This window comes from Staurois parvus, unplaced genomic scaffold, assembly GCF_062004578.1.
Source record: "Staurois parvus isolate SC_StPar_1 unplaced genomic scaffold, SC_StPar_1.0 ptg000287l, whole genome shotgun sequence".
In the NCBI taxonomy this organism is placed as follows: Eukaryota; Metazoa; Chordata; class Amphibia; order Anura; family Ranidae; genus Staurois; species Staurois parvus.
Window position 1 is genome coordinate 16174994 of NW_028318083.1, and position 22278 is coordinate 16197271.

Here is a 22278-nt window from a genome sequence, read left to right on the forward strand (position 1 = left end):
ATTTTCCATTCCAGCCAAACCGAAAGAAAAAGGGTTTGGCTTTAGGTGTATTTTAAGGTAAACTTGTTTTACAGACTGGTTTTACTAGTTCGATGAATAAAATGTGGGTACCTAGAACAGAGTATAATTTAACCATCCCAGCAGCCTTGAGCGCCTTTTCATTATGTCTTTTTTTTTTTTTTTTTTTTTTTTTTTTTCTGTAAAGTTGAGCATAGGCTTACACACCACCTGCAGCTTGCTATTGGCTGATCACTGTGATTTGATAACCACACTAACCAGTAGAGACAGGCAGGAGAAGGCTAATAATGGTAAATATTGGTTGTGTAGTTCTGCATCTTTCATCCAGAAAATATCCTATTATAAGTGTAGCACTACCCCCTTAGGAGTTGCTGAAGTTTTGGGTCCCCCTATAGTCTTGCACAGCCAGGCAACATGCATTTTCACATCCACTTGCATTCAGGAGTCATTGACCAGTTCTTGAGCTTGTTTTGACACTTTATTGGGGGATTTAGAACTTGAATGGGATAAGGGGTGTACGGGATACCCAAGGGAACTGAGAAACTGAGGACATCTTCCTGAACTATGTACAAGTCTTCACACAAAATATCCTCTTCCTGGAGAGCTAGCCAGCATCTGCTGTTGTACCACCCCAGACCCTATATATTCCTCTATCCAGCTGCCTGGAGGAATCCCTAAGCAGGAGATCCAGTGCCTGTCACTTTAACCACCCACCTGACCAGGCCATTTTTTGCGATACAGCGCTGCGTTACTTTAACTGACAATTGCGCGGTCATGCAACGCTGCACCCAAATGAAATGCTATGTCCAATTTTTCCCACAAATGGAGCTTTCGGTGGTATTTGATCACCTCTGCTGGTTTTTAGGTTTTTTTTTTTTGTTTTGTTTTGTTTTTTTTGCAAAGACTGACCATTTTGAAAAAAAAAAAAAAACAGAATATTTTGTAACTTTTTGCTATAAAACATATCCAGTAAAAAAAAAAAACAAATTTCGTCAGGTGTTTTCTGCTGCATGTCTTTGCTAAAAAAAAAAAAAAAATACCATTATGTGTAAAGTAATTGGTTTACGTGAAAGTTATAGTGTCTACAAATGGCAGTATAAATACTGGAATTTAATATTAAACTTTTTTTATACTAGTAATGGCGTCAATTAGCAACTTATAGCGGGACTGTGGTGGGCATTCTGACACATGGAGGGGATAACTATCTGACACTGACATTCATACTGACACTAATAGTGATCAGTGCTAGTAAAAAGCACTGACACTGTACTAATGACACTGGGCAGGAAGGGGTTAATATCTGGGACGATTGCCGGGTGCCGGCGGGGAATCTCCGACCAGGACCCGGTGATCGACAGCTGTAGCCGCCAATTGCAGCTCGTGCACCCCCCCCCCCACCTGGAAATACAAAATCAGGTATATATACGTGATTTTGTGCAGCCCTGCCGCCCTGTAGCAGTAGTTTTGCTATAGGGCTGTCAGGAAGCTGGTAATAAATAAGACAGTCCCGGGTGATTGCTAATCTGGTTTCTCAGCAGAGTAATCCTTCCCCTATCTGGCCCAGGGGGTGCAGGCCTACTTACTCAGTCCTCCTGTGTTGCTGATGGGCCAGTGGTTGCTACCAGGCCTTTTAGTTGGGCTGCTCCTTCCCTGCCTCACAGGTGGTCCTCTCTCAGGGGGCCGATGGAGTTCTGAGCTTTCCTCCTTCTAAGGTCCTCTGCCTGTAGGTGATCCCCTCTCCATTTTGGCCCCCTCACAAGCTCCTGCCTCCCGCCTCACATTCTCCTCAACTCTCCTCCAACTCCTCTCCAACCACAACTTCCTCCTACTGAGCAGGCTCGGTTACTCCTAAAGGCTGTCTTGGCCGCTTGCCAAGCCTCCTATTGGGGATTGGCCAGGATCCTCTAAGAGCACAGACCAGACACTCCTCAGATCCACCCACTGCTTCTAGATCTTTCTCCAAAGTCCTAGAGCAAGGGCAAATTCCAGAGGGCTAGTCTGCAGAGCCTCTCAGCTCTGACCATAATTTGACCCCTGCTAGCTATCACACCCAAGCTGCTACTAAGCCCTAACTAACAATTGCAGTCTAGCTCCCCCTAGCTTACTAGGAGGGTGCTACACAAGCATTTCCTTCTGTGCAGCGCTGTTCATTTTATGTTCCAGCTTGACAATTCTTATGGCTTTAGCCATATTTATATCAATAAATGTATTTTTAACATCTAATAATTTATAGTTCAGCACAAACAAGATGGTGCTTTAGCTGTTTATAGTCCTCCTTTGAATAATGTTGGAACAGATTAATTGTTGGACACAGCTAATTGAGACACAGCGTGGTTTTACTTTATTTATTTTGTACAGGTACTGCTTTACAACTGCCATGAGTTATCTGATATTGTGCCAGATTAACAGAGTGTACATATTCAACTATGGCATCCTTACTACGGACTTCTCTGGGTAAGTGCATGCAGTAAGTATGTAACAAGAAATAACCTGAGAAATGGGTGTAAACGAACTGTTATCCACAACTGTCAGTTACACAGAATAGAAAATGTTGTTCCTAAGCACTATTTGTTAAAGGGTTAGTTCACCTTTACAAAAAACTTCCTATGTAGATAAGGGGTGTTTGTGGATAAAGACAATAGTGCATTATATGCATTGGCTACGTGTTGCCAGCATGTATTGTAAAGACAAGCGGCTATAAACGGTTAGTTCACCTTTAATAAACAAAAAACACCTACGTAGGCAAGGGGCACTTAAAACTAATTGTGCAGTTCTGACTAAAATTGAATAATGCTCTTGTTATAGGTGTAGGCCATTTTCATACCTCCCAAAGCCTGACTGGAATACTCCCAGGACATTGCTAAGTGAGGCCTACTCATTACTGCTCACCTCCACCATCACAGGAATGAGCTTTTTCTCTCTTTCTCTCAAAAAAACCTTCCTATGCAGGTAAGGGGTCCTTAAAACTAATTGTGCAGTTCTAACTACAGTTGAATAATGTCCTTGCTATAGGTGTAGGCCAATTGCATACCTCATCAAGCCTGACTGAAACACTTCCAGTACGGTGCTAAGTGAGGCCTAGTAGGTAATGCTCACCTCCACCATCACAGGAGTGAGTTCTCAAACACTGAGCTCAGAACTACTGCATCAGGGGAAAGAGAGCATATACGGGGGTTTGAATCAGAGAAAAAGCTCATTCCTGTGATGGTGGAGGTGAGCAGTAATGAGTAGGCCTCACTTAGCAATGTCCTGGGAGTATTCCAGTCAGGCTTTGGGAGGTATGAAAATGGCCTACACCTATAACAAGAGCATTATTCAATTTTAGTCAGAACTGCACAATTAGTTTTAAGTGCCCCTTGCCTACGTAGGTGTTTTTTGTTTATTAAAGGTGAACTAACCGTCTATAGTAGCTTGTCTTTACAATACATGCTGGCAACAAGTAGGCAATGCATATAATGCACTATTAGGTGCATAAACATACCTGTAATGTTTGGTGATATTATAATAATGTCTTTCTCTTTTAGGCCATTGATGATTGTTACTCAGAAAATCACAACACTGGCCTTCCAGTTACATGATGGTAAGCATTGACATTTTGGCAGGTGAATTAAAAATCACTTTTTTCTTGTCTCTGTGATAGGACAAGGTGTCATTGCAATCTGAAGACAAAAACAGTATTAATTGCTTGACAAAGCTACTAACCTTTCCTTTATTTTTATGAAAAAGCGTTTTGTTGCAGTCTGTGTCCCCTCTAGAGAAATTTACAATCACTTCCTGTCCCAGAAATGGGGAGAACTCTCCCTGATGGGGAGCACAGGCAAGAAATAAAAACCTAACTCTATGCCTTCCTTAGTAAAAGGTTTTGGTTGTCATTAGGCTTTAGGTTTTGACATCCATACTGGGTCATTCTGTTGTATAATATAGCAATATCAGCTGCAAGAAAATGTATTCCAGACTCGTTTCTGCTGGATAGTCTTTTTCGATTCTCATTCTGCTAAAGCAAATTTATAACATTTTCACATGCACGGTTCTTAACGGATCATAAGCATGTTCTCAGTGGATCATTTGCTAATCTGCTCTTACTTGCTAATTCCGCAAATATCCAAAGGTGATATAAAGTTAGGTCCATATATATTTGGACACGGGCACAATTATAGTTTTTCACATATTTACCAAAATATATTCAAGCTATAGCTATATAATGGATATGGGCTGAAAGTGCACAATCAGGATTAATCCAAATTGGAGGCATGGTTTAGGAATTACAGTTTTTAAGATTAGCCATCCCTCCTTTTTAAAGGGACCAAAAGTAATTGGCCCATTGAATCAAAAGTTGTTTCATGGCCAGGTGTGAGCTACTCCTTTTGTCATTTCTTCATCAATTTAGCAGGTAAAAGGTCTGGAGTTTATTCTAAGTGTAGTATTTGCATTTGGAATCTATTGCTGTGAACCTACATCATGCGTTCAAAGGAGCTGTCCATGAAAGTGAACCAGACCATTGTAAGGCTTAAAAAAACAAACCAATTCATCAGAAAGATACCAGCAACATTATGAGGAAAGAAGAAGAATGCACTGGTGAGCTCAGCAACATAAAAAGGCATGGACATCCACAGAAGACAACAGAGGTGGATGATCACAGGATCCTTTCTATGGTAAAGGGGAAAACCCGTTCACAACATCCAGACAAGTGAAGGACACTCTCCGAGGTGGGCATATCCTTGTCAAAGTCTACAATCAAGAGTAGACATCACAATAGCAAATACAGAGGGTTCACCACAAGGTGCAAACCATTCTTAAGCCTGAAGAATAGAAAAGCCAGGTTAGACTTTGCCAAAAAACATCTAAAAAAGCAAGACCAGTTCTGGAAAAGCATTCTTTGGACAGATGAAACTAAGATTAATCTGTACCAGAATGACTGGAAGGAAAAAGTGTGGAGAAGGCTTGGAACAGCTCCTGATCCAAAGCACACGACGACATCTGTAAAACATGGTGGAGGCAGTGTGATGGCATGGGTATGCATGGCTTCCAGTGACACTGGGTCATTGGTGTTTATTGATGATGTGACAGAAGACAGAAGCAGCTGGATGAATTCTGCAGTGTTTAGAGATATACTGTCAGCCCCGATTTTAGCCAAATGCAGCAAAGTTGATTGGACAGCGTTTCACAGTACAGGTGGACAATGATCCAAAACACACTGCAAAAGCAACCCAGAAGCTTTTGAAGGAAAAGAAGTGGAATATTCTGTATTGGCCGAGTCAATCACCTGATCTCAACCCAAATGAACATGCATTTCACTTGCTGAAGGCAAAACTAAAGGAAGAAAGACCCACAAACAAAGAACTGAAGACAGCTGCAGTTAGAGCCTGGCAAAGCATCAGAAAGGAGGAAACCCAATCTTTGGTAATGTCCATGGGTTCCAGACTTCAGGCAGTCATTGCCAGTAAAGGATTCTCAACCAAATATTAAAAATGAACATTTTATTTATGATTATATTCATTTGTCCAATTTTTTTGGTCCCTTGAAAAAGGGGGGCCGAATAGCTTGAATATGTTTTGCTAAATACTTGAAAAATCTAAAATTGTGCCTGTGTAAAAATATATATGGACCTAACTGTAGTACAAACTGAAAGTGTTAGAGGAAAAAAACTGGGACACTGGGTAATGTATACATACACCTTTTTTGATTAATTAAATTTGTCTGAAATATACTTATGAAATGGATGCTGAACCTTTTTTTTTTTTTTCTTCTCATTTTGGATAGAGTAAGTGAGGGTTATAACCCGTCAGGTTTTCTTTCTTCCCTTCTGTCTCGTCTTGGGGAGATTTCCCTTCACTTCCTGTCCCATAGCCTAAGCAGTGAGCGAGAGAAAATCCCTCCAAAGTGACGGAATCCTGTGCTGCCACCAGAACTAGTGTCTCATTTGATGATTTCCCTTCTATTACTGTTTTGTTGACAACCCAAAAACCCAGTAAACAGGACAAATGGAGAGGGAGATTCTCCTTAACAGTGGCACAGACAGCAATACAAACCTGACAAGTGTTCTAATCTATCTCCATGCGGTCCAAAAAAAAGAAAGTTTTACATTTGGTTACATTTTGACCCCTTCCCATTCCCTCCCAGCGGCCATTCCACTGGGTATTTATGTCTGGGGGTGGGGGGCAGGGCAGACTTCCTGATATGATCCAAATGAATGACTCTCACAGTGGTCACCTGATCAGGGGCATGTCCCATTGGCTCCCAATCACAAACGGACACTAGGAGATGTATATGACAGCTTGGTCACTGTGCTGAGAGCCCACAGCGCTTTCAGAGACTTTTGCCAGCGTGGACACCATGTGTGGGTGTTAAGCCCCGCCCTCCTTGCCACTGCAGATATTTGTTCTGTTGTCAGCAGGAGGTTAAACATATCTGCTGGCTAAAAGCTTCACAATGAGCACTTTGGTGTTTTTCCAGCATAGCAAAACTATTGTTTAGAGTTGATGGAAGTGAGAGGGACAGAATGCTGATGACTCAGAAAGCTGGAGTAGACACTGGAAGGAGTTTGACACTTTTCAAACCAACCTGTCTAAGAAGTACAGCAGGAGAGGAACCCAGACTGTGTTTTTTTTTTTTTTTTTTTTTTTTTTTTTTTTTTTTTTAAGATGTCTACATCCCAGCAAATCATGTACAGCTATGAACAAAATATGTAGTCAGACTGGACTGATGTGAACTGAGTTTGTTTCTAAGATATTTATAAGAGCCCCCTCTTTTTAATATAAGTGCCTTGACTACCATGCTGACTTTATGATCACTTACTTACATTTGGGGTGGATGGTTCCCAATTGGGAAGTTGGTCCTTCTATTATGAGATTATGTATACAATAGCATTGGCTTTTTACTGAATATACCTGAATTTCCCAGCCAAGAGCCAGTGGCTTCACCATGAAATAAATGTGTGTAGTGTGGCGCTGCTAAATAAATGTCAGAAACCGCCTTCACCAATAAGTGAAGCAAATGAACTAGTGCAACATAACACCATAAATAAATAAGCCAAGTGTGTAATAATTTACATGAACAATACTTGGCAAACATCCGACTGACCATCCAACCAAATGCAAATAAACCTCTCCAGTAATGAATGAGTACAAAAATAAATTCAAGTGAGTGTACAAACTTCAATAGTATCCCTAATAGGATAATGAAAAATAAACTATATATCTAGTAAACGCCCGGATGACCATCAAACACATCGAAAAAGAAAAAATCTCAAACATAAATTTGAGTCTGTAATATGAATTTCCAGATAATACAGCATGCACATTTCACTTCTTTCCCCAAATTTATAAAGTGACTCTTCACAATTTTTCACCACGGTGCTCATCCACTACCAGGCGTGCACACTCATCTTCTTTTTGACCTATATACTATGTAGGTCAAAAAGTGCTAGATGAATATCCACGACCACTCCAACTAGTTCCGTAGGATCCCGTGACAATGACAGGTATGTTTCCTCCAGAAGATTCGCTTTGACATAAATGCAAGGATCGCTCATAAAATAAACAGAGAGAGCTTCCCATAGTGAAAGAGTTTTAATAAAAAAGGAATGCAATAAAATGAAACTCACAAGAGAAGTGGGCAATAATGCCCATACACAGCTCGTATCAGAGGTGTACCAAAATGGGGACTTCTTGTTGCATACTAGAAGGGCATTGCCTTGCTTTCATCCTATGCGTTGTCACGTGACTTCATCATCAGGGATAGATATCTGACTCTAAATGCCTGTATGTGCAAGGAGACCTAGGCTAACCTAGAGGGGCATTTGGAGGCAGAAAAAAAAAAATCACGCCTCCTAACAGCTGCATTTTTTTAAACGTAGCACCTTCTAGTGTGCTACTAGAGTAGTGTACGCAAATCTATTGTGTATGACCCATGGTAACTGTTTGAGTCTGTGATTAAGGTCGGTTTACTGCAGGTGAAACTGGATGACTTAACAGGTTGAGACTCTTATCGCCTCCACCTGGTTCTGGAGGATCATTGGAACTTCCCAGAAGCCAGTAGGCGGAAGAGGTGGAGACCTAATCTGCGTGTTTATAGGAGTCTAATCAATCCCAGGTTTGGAGGCCCTTGTAGAGTGGTGGACCAGCCCATAAATATGTGTTAGTCAGGCCAGCTGGGTTGGGTGTCAGATGGAGTGCTGAGGAGACTGTCTGTCAGTGGCCTGGGAGGGGCCCCCTAGGCTAATCCTTAATGGGGAGCGGAGAAGCAGTCCTTAAAGCGGAACTTCCCCTTTTGGGTGGAGCTCTGTTTTAAAGTTAAGAATACATACTTTGAATAGAATTTTTTTTTTTTTTTAAACTAGAGTTTAGTGTCCCTTTAAATCAGAAGGCTCCATAAAGTGAGTGAAATTGCAGCCATAGATGCATTCTGGAAGCCACCTGCTGCTACTGCTGTTGGCTTTGTAGGTGTATTTCAAGGGTCACTTTGATCATAGTGTACAGTAAGTGCCTATAGATGATGATGATGATAATAGTCAATAAGAACTGGTCAATACATTTTTCTGTATTTGCGTTCTGTAATATACTGAATATCTATACTAGCTGCGGTTTTCTCTTTTCCTTTTAATCCTCAGCCGTTATTTTTATGTTTTACTTCTTCTTTTTAAAGGGATGAGTCACAGTGCTGAATCACTCACCAAGCAGCAACTCCAAAACTGCGTTAAGTAAGAGATTTCATATAAATATTTTTTAATAGATAACTGTTTGAAATAAGAACATTGAGGAGATAGTAAATGCATGTATCCTTTCTAGTGATAAGTGTATAGATAAAATGATAAATTTATGTGAGCTTTAACCCCATTCTGTTTTGAATTTGGAAGGATTCCTGGTTACTCTGTCTTGGCTGTGTGTCCTCTTATTAAAACACAGTGCACATATAATTACAAGGCACTCTGTGGAACAGTGAGAATGCCTGTTAACCACTTCCCGTCCTGCCCATGTACATAAACGGCCGGACGGGAGCAGTGCAGGAGTGGGTGGCCGTTTATAAACGGCACCTGCATTCGCAGCATGTGCGTGCTCCCTGGGAGCGCGCGGCACCGCAAGCCAGTGCCCGCTGTGTCCTCTGGACACAGTGGAACACCAATCGCTGTACGGGACCTCTGTGTGAGGTCCCGATCATGTGATCACTGACTGGCCAATCAGCGATCACATGAATAGTAGTAAACAAGATGTCACTTCCTGACAACATTGCTTACTACTAGTGAAATCTGTGAATGATCCCAGAGGTCACATGGTACAAAGCGATTCACAACAGCCTTGTACCATGTGACAAGCTGTGACCAATCACAGCTTCACAGTATTTCTCAATGGCTGCAAGAATGCAGCCAGAAAGGAGGAGAAATGATTGCTTTTACAGCCTTTATGGGTGTAAAAGCAATCGGTGTAAAAAAAAAATCCTCATCACCCCCTACTAGTACAGTGTCACTATGGTGACACTGTACTGCTAGGGTGACAACATGTTAAAAAAAACATTAATATAAAAAAATAAAAATGTAAAAACATTTTTTGAAAAATTATAATTTTTGGTTGTAAACTAATTTTTTTTTTTTTTTTTTACTAAAGATAACTGAATAAATTTTGGCCAAGATTTATGAAGAAAGATTATTTGCAAAATTTTATAAGAAAAACACTTTTTTTCAATATTTTTAGACATTTTCATTTATATAGCAAAAAAAAATAAAAATCCCAGTGGTGAATGAATACCACCAAAATAAATTTTTATCGGTCTCCAAAAAAATGCTAAATTCATATGGGTACAGTGTTGCATGATCGCACAATTATCATTCAAAGCGTGATCACACTGAAAGCTTAAAATTGGCCTGAACTGGAAGGGGGTGAAAGTGTCCGGACATGAAGTGGTTAAAATAGATGTTCCTTTGTGTGACATGGCATATACAACTGAGAAGCAGAGGTGTTTTTTGTTTTTTGTTTTTTTTTCTTTACATCCAGTTCACACCAGAACTCCAAGCAGGAACCCCCGCTTTCCATGTGCATTTCCCGCACCGTGTTCAAAACGCACTACTAACACCCCCCAAACGCAAGTCGCAAATGCAATGCGTTTGCCTGCACTGGATCGCATTAGTAAAGAAGTATCAATCCGGTTGCTCTAAAGTAAAGTGCATGCACTACTTCTGCTGTGGTCCAGTGCATTAAAATGAATTGGCTGAAATTGCACTGCACCTGGATCGAGTGTGTTCCTGTACGACTCATGCTGTTGTGTGTTTTTTTTTTTTTTTTTTTTTTTTTTTGTGTGTTTTTTTTTTTTTTACTTTGGATAGCATGGGGACAGGTCAGAACCTCTATCAGGATGTGCTGTATTTGTACCCATTCGGGAGAGTCCTCCTACTTCCTCTTCTGTTTTGATGTCAGTCACTTGGACAGGAAGTGAGGGAAAGTCTTACCTTACTGGGTGCAAACACAGCAACAAATTATGACAGAGATTGTTTGTTGTTTGTGTTTTTTTTTTTTTTTTTTTTTTTTTTTTTTTTTTAGTTTTCCCCTTACTTCCTGCTCTGTCGTACACCGATCAGACAGGAAGTTTGGCAATATCGCTCCAATAGCGTCAGGAAGTAAAAGGTACTCCAGGTATTTTGAGAGATTGTTGTCATTATTGCATGCTTTTTCCATATGTAGCTCATACTACTAGTTGACAGCCATCTAGTTCATGTTCTACACATCGTACGCATTGTCTAAAATTGTTCCAACAGCAGAAAAGGGAAAATTGTAGGGCCCATTCACACCAGTGCAATGTGGTGACGCATGTGAATGCTATGTGGTGCCATTCATTCAACGCACCTCCTTAACACTCCTGCTTTGCAGTATTGCACTACTGTGAACTGTACTAGAGAAAATGCCTTAGGGCTGATATTAGGCAGTCCATTTAAATAAACACTACACTACTGTACTGTATCTATGGAGGAATACAGTTGTCAACCTAGGACAGGAAGTCTGTTAGGACTACAGAACCCCTCTCTTTCCTCATCTCCATGACAGAGGGGAAGGAATTCTATAATTCACTGAGAGAGTGTAGACAGGGTTGATGATGTTTGAGGTTGTAGTGCACTCGGCTCTCTACAGGAACTGGACTTGAAGTCTTAACTAAATGCAAAACATACTTTTTTTTTTTTTTTTTTGGAATAGAATAAGTGAAGGTTATAACCGTCAGTTTATTTTTCTTTGTCATCTGTGTCCCATTGGGGAGATTTCCCTTCACTTCCTGTCCCATTGCCAAAACAGGAAGTGAAAGGAAATCCCTCTAAAGTGGGGGAATCCAAATGTGTCACCAGAACTAGTGTCCCCATTGGAAGATTTCCCCTCTGTTAGTGTTCTCATGTCAACTCAAAAATTTTGGTTTTTCATTTACTTTCACATTCCATGATAATGGTAAACTAAACAAATAGAGAGGGTGAATCTCCTTAACACAGACAGCAATAAAAACTGACAGGTGTCCTAATCCCTCCCTAGGCTATCCGATGATTAAACAAAGTTTTGCCTTTTAGTTATCCTTAAAGCTAGATATTTTAAAATAAATATATATATATATATATATATATTTATATATATTATTTTTTATTTTTTTTTATCTGAACCAAATTTATTAAGAAAATGTGTGCAAAAAACATGGTGAATTGCATTTAAAGCTGACAGTACATGATGGATTGTGTTGGGTTACTATTTCCACTTGCTCTTGTTTATTGTATTGAGTCAGTGAAAGATTGTTTTGCTTTAAAGGCCAATTCACATCACAATTTCTGCTTTCTGGATGCATTCCTGCTTGCATGTTTTTGGTGTGTTCATGTGTGATTTTTATTTTTTATTTTATTTTTTTTTTTACTTCATCTGCATTCCGGTGTGTCTTTGATGCGTTCCGAAAAATAACCAAAAAAAGCTTCTTGGTGCCAAATCCTATTGATACAAAAGAAAAAAAGACCGAACTAATAAGTACGGCAAAAACATTGGATTCTTTGGGCACAGTAAGAGACCACACGGTAAAATACAACCATTTATTGACATAAAAGGAGTCCTATATTCATAATAGGACCCATGATACAAACATACCCCTCAAAAAAAGGGGGCAAAACCATAGAAAATCATAATAAGCACAACGCCCCCCTCGTGTGTGTGTGTGTGTGTGTGTGTGTGTGTGTGTATGATATATAGATAGATAGATAGATAGATAGATATTTAGATTCTCTATCTATCACTGAGCACATAATTATAGTAACTGCAATATGCATACATCAAAATACGGTCAATGCGGTTCGCCTGTGCATTTGGCTTCTTCAGGACCGTAGCTTGAATATGAGGGAGAGTAGTGCTACTGCGTGTATAAAGAAATACAAAATGAGTGTACAGACAATCACACAAATGTACATAAGATAAACAAAATACACGTGTATAAAATCGAGCTAAGCTTGCGTGTAGAGGGCGGATCAGCGGCAAGAGAGTCTGGAGGGCGGGCATAGGGGACCAGAGCACGAAGAAGGCCAAAAGGGAACTCAAAGGCCAATTGTAGTATACAGGAATCCTATAATAGGAAATATATGAAACTAAAACGCCAATATGGTTTGAGTTGGCCAATACTCACAGCAATTCTATAAATCATCTACTTCCATCAAGGGCATAAAAGCCCTATACCCACAAAGACATGGAGAGGATCACAGATGAGGAATTGCTAAGACATTGGTGGGCCTGCAAAATAGCCATATATTAGTGGGATTGAGTAATTAAAATTGGTGTATTTGCCATATAACAAAAATAGCCCACCTGCATAACTGGCCAGCAAGAGCAACATACTAACATGAGAGTGCCCAGTCCCAACTGGAATTCCAGATATGCCCATATAATGTAGGAGCCAGATGAAGTGGCAGAGTAACCAGCCAATTATGTAATAGTAGTCAATCAAGGTGTATTATACCTAGGTGTCTATAATACCAAACTATAATGGGCACTAAGTAACTGGCCTCAGACAGATGGGAAAGAAGGGAGGGCAAAACCAATATGTATTAAAGTACTCCACCTTCGTATGGTATCCGTATATGAAGGAATAGCAGGCCCGCACCGAATTCCTCCCATGTGTCCCCTATAGAAAGGACAATATCTATAAAAGACCAGTATATAAATAATAATGACACATCCCACACAAAGGGAACTTGAAACAATAGTCCGAGAAAGTATCTGCTGGGAGTATATAAGACACGCCACATCGCACTGGATAACCCCCACCGCGTCACACACGGGAGTCCATGAAAGGACGCGGTCCACATCCATGATGGCGCAGCGTACGCTCACCCTAAATGGGCCCACGCAGATGACGTCAGCCGTACGCAGCGCCAAAGGAGTGGCGCACATGCGCCGAAGACTGCTAGCGCAGGCACACCGACAAGGGAGTGGCAGTGGACCCCCGGAGACTGCGGACATACACCGGCTGCTCCACAGTCACCGTCCCAAAAAGGGACGGCGGGCGTATGTGTTCCGGTGTGTTTTTGATGCAGATTGCCATGTTCCGAATGCATTCCAGCAGAAAAACTGCAACATGTTCTACTTTTTCTTTGACTTCACCGATGTGAACTAAGGCCATTAGAATCCATGTTAAACACTGTCCATGCATTTTTGATGCAGGATAAAAATGCACTGGACTGCATTTGGTGTGAACTAGCCCTTAGTTCATGTATATTATCTGTAATCTGAACCATTCCCAGAAGTGGGCCGGTAAGGTATAATAATTTAGACAACACATATATACATAGAAACCAATTTTCTATTTTCTGCAGGAAAATACCAACTCTCTTGGAATACCTTAGCTACCACCTGAATTTTATGAGTGTCCTTGCTGGTCCCTGCAGCAATTTCCAGGACTACATTGCCTTTATTGAAGGAAGTCACATACGATCAAAGTTAAAGGAAGTCGGCTTGAAAGAAAAACGCCTTGTGTCAGATCCTTCCCCAAATGTGAGTACTAAAGGTATACAGCTTCCTTTTCTCACTTATTTTTATAGCCAACTTGTGTGCTTCATCTTGGGTCTTGGTTGAATAGAAATGGTCAGAATCAACAGTTTATTTTACCCTTTAGTGCATATAAATTCTGATAACTGCTCTTGGAATTCTCTCCTTTTTACCATTTATTGACCATGATTAAAGCTGAGCTCCAGGCCGATATAAAAAACACAAATGAATGCAGCTATGTATTTTATTGATTCATTATTTTGAACTGTAACTAGTGAAAGTACTCCAATTTGGCTTGGAATCAGCCTCTCACAATCCCTGTATAGCAGCACTAAAGCTGGCTATACATGTGTATAACAACAAATTTTAATAATCTTTATGCTCACCTATCAATTGTGCAAAAAGCGAGCTGGAGCTAAAACCTTTTCAATTAGTCACCCAATCTACTAAAACAGAAAATCAGTGCCCGTATTCTAATACTGTTCCAACGCAAATATTAACATGAATCTACACAGTAATGCCTTTACAACACAGTGTATGTGTATCACACATAAATGTGAGGAAATAAATGGTGAACATATATCAGAAATGGTACATAAATTCATCAGTCTGTGTTCAAAAAAAGTAATAATTCTCATTCCGAAAATTAGAAAGAAATCCCAGTGTGCTCGTTGAATCTCAACCACCAACAGAAAGGAAGGATAGATTCTCACCTCTAATTGAGACCTTTTGAGTTTTATAAAAGGTCGTAATAAGCTTGTTCCCTTTAAAGTTGGGATCAACTGGACACTGGTTCACTAATTATATTTTCTCTCACTTGCTCAATTAGTTAGTACAATTTGCCCTATTCTTGTATCATGCCTGGATTTTTCTCTCTGTATGCTGAAATATATTTCTTTTATTAAAAGTAAGAACCACACTTACAAAAGCACTATGAATAAAGGCATCGACGTTATTGTGTAGAGCAGGATGCAACCCATGGCTCACTGGTCACTGCTAAGTCCAGCTGACAGCTCATACGCTCGGATTTATCGGGCTGCTACTTTCAACAGGAATCGCTACTCCCAGGGGTGCTCAACCTGTAGCCGTCTGAGCCTTCTGATGTGGCTCTCAACCTCAAACCAGTGAAGTGCATGTCCAGATCCCGATGAACGGCTTGCCGACCCACCTTTTCAGAGCATCACAGTGCATCAAACTGGCAGCATAGGAAGCAGGAGCTGTATAAGCTGATGCTTCCTCTGTAGCACCGTTTTTTTCCCCAGGTTGAGTGATACCAAGTACACTTGAAAAGGATTTCTTTTTATGAGGAGGTGAGCAAAACCTTGGACAGAGGGGTGGCTGTGGACGTGGTATACTTGGATTTTGCAAAAGCGTTTGACACAGTTCCCCACAAATGGCTAATCTGTAAGGTAAAGTCTACAGGCTTGGATAAATCATTATGTAAATGGATAGAAAACTGGATAAAAGATCATATTCAGAGAGTAGTGGTTAATGATTCATACTCTGAATGGTCTAGGGTTGTCAGTGGTGTACCCCAAGGTTCAGTGTAGGGGCCCTTACTTTTTTAATATATTTATAAACTATATACAGTAGGGTCTGGGATTAAAAATCCCATTTCAGTCTTTGCAGATGATGCCAAGCTTTGCAGTGTTTTTACAGGATGTCTCCAATTTACAAGCCGCCCTCAATGCACTGTTTTATTGGGCAACTATGTGGCAAATGAGGTTTAATGTTGATAAATGAATATGCATGCGTCATACATACTAGGGGGAGTACAATTTGGGGAATCAATGGTGGTGAAGGATCTGGGTGCTCTGGTAGATCATAAGTTTAGTAATGGTATGCAGTGCCAAGCTGCGGTTTCTAAAGCGAGCAAAATCCTCTTTTTTTTTTTTTTTTTTTTTTAAAAGGGGTATAGACTCCTGAGAGAGAAAGATATCATTTTACCCCTGTACAAATTATTAGTAAAACCTCATCTGGAATATGCAGTTCAGTTTTGGGCACCAATTCACAAAAAAGAACATTGGGGAACTGGAGAAAGTGCAGTGAAGGGCAACCAAACTGATAAAAGACATGGAGGCGCTCAGCTATGAGAAAAGATTGGAGGAACAGAATGTATTCGCTCTTGAGAAGAGGAGATTAAGGGGGGATATGATCAATATGTATAAATACATCAGTGGTTCATATAGTGAACTCGGTGTAGAGCTATTCACCCAGAGGTCATCACAGAGGACAAGGGGGCACGCTTTACGTCTGGAGGAAAAGAAATGTAATCTCCAAACATGGAAAGGTTTCTTCACAGTGAGAGCTGTGGAAATGTGGAGTAGATTCCCTCAAGAGTTGGTTCTGGCCAGCTCAGTGGATTCCTTTTAATAAAGGTCTGGATTCTTTCCTAGATACACAGAATATAACTGGATACTAACTTATATAGGTAACGTTTATCCAAGGAAGATCCAATTGCCTCTCGGGGGATCAGGAAGGATTTTTTTTTTTTTTGTTTTAACCTGCAGGAACAAATTGGTTCATGCTTTGCTGAGGGGGTGGGTGTTGCCTTCTTCTGTATCAACTGTGGATATAGGATTATAACTTTTTTTTTTCTTTTTTTGAACTGGAAGGACTTTTTTGTCTTTTCAGCCAGACTACCTATATAATTTCACCTGGGACCTTCTTTAGCAGCTTGGAGAGCGATGCCAGTTGAAGTTGGAAGAGGAAAAAAAGTCAATGTATATGCTGCGCTTATTGTAATGAGCAAAATTTCAGTGGGCTTTCACACTGAATCACTGGTGCAGGGCAGTGCACCTGCGGCTTAACTACGTGTTAGCTGCACTGAGCCATATACTTCTATTATATCCTTAATGCAAGTGTTTTGGTGCACTTACCCAACCACTCACCCCCCCCCCCCCCAGCTACTGATGTAGCATTAGGCGGTGCAATTTAATTTCATTGTGGACCTTGACTGGTTACCAAATCACTTGTGTCCCTTGCTCTTCAAAAATTGGAGTATCCCTGTACCAGTCTGTGCTGTATGCCCGCGTGGCAATCTGCCCTACGCAAGTCAGTGATGACTTGATCAAGGCTGTAACAGATTTCTCCATCCACAGAAATGAGGGGGATGAGGGAATCCCCTTCCTTCAGTACATTGTATTCTGACAAAGGGACCAGCAGCTGTCAGAATACACCGCTCAATGGCTGTTGGAGGGAGTCTTTTCCAACATGTTACTTTTACAGAATGTGATCATACGACAAACTTCTGTTGAGCAGAGATGGCCACATACTGATTAGAATTTGTATCCATTTCTGGCCAGCTTAAGACTGGGAAAAGGGACAATACTACAAGCCTATTATGTGTGCAGCATGCCAATATGAGGGGAAAGCTGGCAGGAGAAAAGAGCTAAGTGATCAGCAAGATAAATTTCTGCTAGCTCCTCCTTTATTGTAGAGTCAGAAGGTTAGGGGCAGATGGAACTACTGTCTTCCTTCAATGAAAGAGTAAATGGTGTCATCCTTCAGGCTGTGTTGTGTTAGTAAGCACTGGATGGACAGCCATAAATATTTCTTCATTGGGTAAAAGAATAATAAAGTAGAAACAAGATTTTTGACAACGCATTGATGAAATTTATTTCCATTAAAGGTGAGCTCCAGCCAGATAAAACCAATTTATGCAGGTATTTTTTTCATGCTGAATAAGTGAATTTTTAAGAGCATCATCCTTGCATCAGCCTCCTGTACAGTAGAGTTCAGACTGAGAATGAAAAGCTGCAAAGGTAGCCAATAAGGTGTGCTGCAGTGCTCATGTCCTAACAAGGAGCATGCTGATAGGATGAGAGATACAGATGAGCTCATCAGTCTGCTGCTTCGCATTGACTGCCCAATCACAGACTGGGACAGGGATGAGCCCTAGTTGTTAATTGCAGAGAAGAGAAGTCAGGTCACCAGGCTGCCTGTGTTTCGTAAATCTCAGAAATGAATGAACATATATATGTAATTGACACGTAAAACAACTCCTGATATGTATGCAATCTGTACATTTATCTGTTTGCCTGGAGTTTTTAGCCTAATCTATATTAAGTTAAAGAATAAGTGCACTTTCAAACAAAGTGCACTTATTCTTTTTCGTCCCTTAGCCCTGACCTAACTGATCCCACCCCATCCAGAGATGTATACTTCCCGAGATCTGAGGGCTGCAGTTTCAATTGTTTACATCCAACATTCCCTTTTCTAGCTGTGCCTGTGCATTACAACCCCATAGACCTCAGTACGTCTACATGTGTAAAGGGGAAGGATTGGATTGTTTAGGTCATGGCAGTGGGGCAAAAAGAATAGGTGCTTTTTGATTCTTTAAAAAAATGTGTTCCCATTCAAACAGCCATTTCCTTTTTAGGTTTCTATACAGAGACAATAGACACATATGGCTATGAATAGATTTTTTTTTTCTTTTGCTTCTGTATCCAGTTGCTTGAAGTCACACTGTTATGGAACATTATGTTGATTAAAATTATTTAAAAAAGGTTAACGTTCTTCTTCTGCACATGCTTAGTATGTCACAATATAATATTTAGATTGTTCTGTGAACGCACCATTTTTGTTCTGCACCAGTGTTTTGTCAAACATCATTCATGTAATTCCTCTGTATGCAGGCAGCACTTACAATAATGGTGGCGGCATCTATGCAACAAACCCTTTTCTGAAAAAAAACCTTTTGTTTTATGACCTAGTCACTCTGCCAGATAGCTAACTACTTGTCTGTTATCATATTCCATGCTGATATTATTGGCAAAATCATACAGCATACAGGATCCACCTGGACAGATGCTGCCTTTAATAAATATCCAGGCTTTAAAAATGGCTACACTTAATGAATTCCCTAAAATTAGTACTACTGCCATACTCGTGACAAAATATCACATCCAACTTCCAAGCAGGCATAAAAATGCCAATTAATGCAGCTATACAGCACTGTGGAAAAGTTTTAGGCAGGTGTGAAAAAAATGCTGTGAATTATGAAGAAATAGATGTTTATTTTTTATCAATTAAAATGTAAAGTAAATGAGCAGAAGAGAAATCAAATCAATATTTGGTGTGACCACCCTTTGCCTTCAAAACCGTATCAGTTCCTCTAGGTCACAGGTGTCAAACTGGTGGCCCTCCAGCTGTTGCCAAACTACAAGTCCCATGAGGCACTGCAAGACTGACAGTTATAAGCATGACTCCCAAAGGCAGAGGCATGATGGGACTTGTAGTTTCGCAACAGCTGGAGGGCCGCCAGTTTGACACCCCTGCTCTAGGTACACTTGCACACAGTTTTTAAAGGAACTTGGTAGGAAGGTTGTTCCAGACCTCTTGGAGAACTAACCACAGTTCTTCTGTGGATGCAGGCTGCCTCAAAACCTTCTGTCTTCTCTTGTAATCCCAGATACACTCCATGATGTTGAGATCAGGGCTCTGGAGGGGGGAAGGGGGGCCAAACCATCACTTCCAGGACTACTTGTTCTTCTTTTACGCTGAACATAGTTCTTAATGATATTGAATGTATATCTGGGGTTGTTGTCCTGCTGCAGAATAAATTTATGGCAGATCATGTGCCTCCTTGATGGTATGGCATGAGGGATGGGCATCTGCCTGTATTTCTCAGCATTGAGGACACCATTGATCCTGACCAAATCTCCAATTCCATTTGCAGAAATGCAGCCCCAACCTTGCAAGGAGCCTCCACCATACCGAACTGTTGCCTGAAGACACATTATTGTACCACTCTCCAGCCCTTTGGTGAACAAAACTGCCTCCTGCTACAACCAAATATTTCAAATTTTGACTCCTCAGTCCACAGAACCTGGTGCCATTTTTCTGCACCCCAGTTTCTATGTTTTTGTGCGTAGTTGAGTCGCTTAGCCTTGTTTCCACATTGGAGGTATGGATTTTTGGTTGCAATTCTTTCAGGAAGACAGCTTATGCCCAGACTTTTCTGGACAGTAGATGGGTGTACCTGTGTCCCACTGGTCTCCGCCAGTTCTGTGCTGATGGCACTGCTGGACATCTCCTGATGTCGAAAAGAAGTAAGCGTGATGTGTCTATGGTTTTCAACATTGCCCATTTTCTTTGTGTTTCTGCAAAAGAGCTTGAACAGCACATCTTGAAACCCCAGTCTGCTTTGAAATCTTATCCTGCATCAGCAAGGTCTCTCTCAGGCAAACTACCTTGTGTCTTGTTGCTGTGGTCAGTCTTGCCATGGTGTATGACTTGTGACAAGAAAAGGTCTTCTATAACCTCACCTTAGTAGCAGTTTGGTTGTTCCTCAGCCAGTTTTAAGCCTCCTACACAGCTGTTTCCGTTAATAACTGTGTTTTAACCTACATAAAAACATGTTGATAATTAGCTCCTGCTTGGTATAATTGGTTAATCATACACCTGACTCTAGTCCTACAAAATCCCTGACTTTGTGCAAGTGTAAAAATTGACGCTGGTTTGAAGCCAAAGGCTAACCGCTGTCCGCTGACATCAGAGTGCCAGCACAGGCTCTGCAGGGATCCTGACAATAATATTAGGATCTGCCCAAATGCCTGACCTGCAGCTGACTCAGCCTCTCCGCATGCCACTGAGAGCTTGAGTCAGCCACTTTTCTTCCCCTCCACAGCCCGGTGCTCCAGTGAGCACTGGAGGGGCAGAGCACAGAGGAGCCAAGAACTGCGCAATTAGAGTTCTTTGCTCAGTTCTTTGTGTAGAGCTGGTGGGGGAAAGCTGCAGCATTGGGTCCATGTTGTAGCCATCTAGGGGAGTATATTATTTATTTATTTTTTTAAACCCACACTTCTCTTTTAACTGTATTACGTGCATATAGATGCTGTATCTAAAGCTATTTGGATGCTGGTGTCCTAGTAATCCCCTATACAGTGAGGAACTGTAAGAAGGAGAGCCAGCTCTAGAAGCCAGTCAGACGTTGCTGCATTTCATATATGATTACCGGCTGATAGGAGAAGAGAGCAGAGTGATAACTCATCACGGCTGCTTCTTCATGATCGGGTTATAGAAGACTGTGCTGTTGCTGTACTAGAGTACAAAAATTTGACTGTTTTGTATAACTGAGTCCCAAGACTAGCTGAATGGAATTGCAAATTAGTTCACAAGTAATACTATTCCCATATATGTATTTTTTGCATTTAGCTACTGTACTTGCTGGGGTTCAATTTTAAATTTATAAAGGATTTACAAAGAAAGCTTCAACTTCATACTGCACCAGTAATTATTCACTGTGTATATTTTTTTTTCTTTTAGAAAGTTGTTTTACACAGGATTTGCATATGTGTGGTATCACTCATTCTTTTCCTGACCATAAGTAAGGCTTTCCCTATTGCCTATATTGTGGATGATACTTTCATTAATGAATATTCGTTTTTGACAAGACTATGCTACCTTTACATTGCTGCAATGGCTAACAAACCTAAGTACTATTTTGCATGGACTCTGGGTAAGTGAATATAGAGTATAATATTTTTTAAAGAGTAGAATATTTTTCGATAAAAATGTTTTTATACATGAATACATAAATTCATGAGGCTGAACATAATGTTTGGAATCCTATTTTCATAAGATTGTGTCTATTGGATACTTTTTGGCCTGACTAATTTGAGCCATCATCCTGTACTCCTGTATACATTAGTGTCTACTGCTCTTAAAGCAGTAATAAACCCCCCCAAAAAAATGTAATCTATTGTAGTTTACCAATCATTAGGATGACTGCATTAGTTTTATTTTGCTTTTTTTCGCTCTGTTTTCACCTGGTAATCTGGCCAGTAACACATCTCCTATACTGTTGTGACTCCAATCTGGGTGAATGGAATCAGGAGGCACAGCAGCATTGCCAGTCGGGCAAGAGCAGAGTGTTAAATGTATTTGCAGATTTAAATGCACTAACAAATTGAATCCAAATTCCAGCTAATACTTTATAATTAGTTACAGTGAACAGTTTTTGTTTACTTTTGGGATGAAGGTTTTACTTAAAAACCGATCAATGCAGGCACCTCTGGCAGTGATTTAAATGGTTTGTTTCATTCCTGTAACTGATACATCTGTAAGAGAGCTTGTCCTTTTTTTTTTTTTTTTTATCTGGATCGCCAGATAAAAATAGAAGAAATAAAGCCTAGAAAAAAAAATGACTGCAGCCATCACATCTGAGGATTGGTAAGCTGTAATATAGTGTTTGCGTTTAATACTGATTTAGGCTGGCTATATATAGATCGAATTTTGGCCTTTTCTTGCAGCATCAGACAAAATTTGATCTTTG

The 22278-nt window shown here is 40.5% G+C and overlaps 1 protein-coding gene across 2 annotated transcripts in view; it reads left to right on the top strand.

Annotated features, from left to right (window-relative positions):
* Positions 1-22278, top strand: part of MBOAT1 (membrane bound glycerophospholipid O-acyltransferase 1) — an 88100-nt gene that overhangs the window by 48723 nt on the left and 17099 nt on the right. For both annotated transcript variants that reach the window (XR_016313461.1, XM_089682263.1), the window contains exons 4-8: positions 2377-2472; positions 3543-3598; positions 8662-8716; positions 13829-14006; positions 21270-21462. Coding sequence is in view for 1 of the 2 variants with exons in the window: in XM_089682263.1 (XP_089538389.1) it covers positions 2377-2472; positions 3543-3598; positions 8662-8716; positions 13829-14006; positions 21270-21462 (578 nt within the window). In the remaining variant the exon portion in view is untranslated. The remainder of the gene's footprint in view (positions 1-2376; positions 2473-3542; positions 3599-8661; positions 8717-13828; positions 14007-21269; positions 21463-22278) is intronic.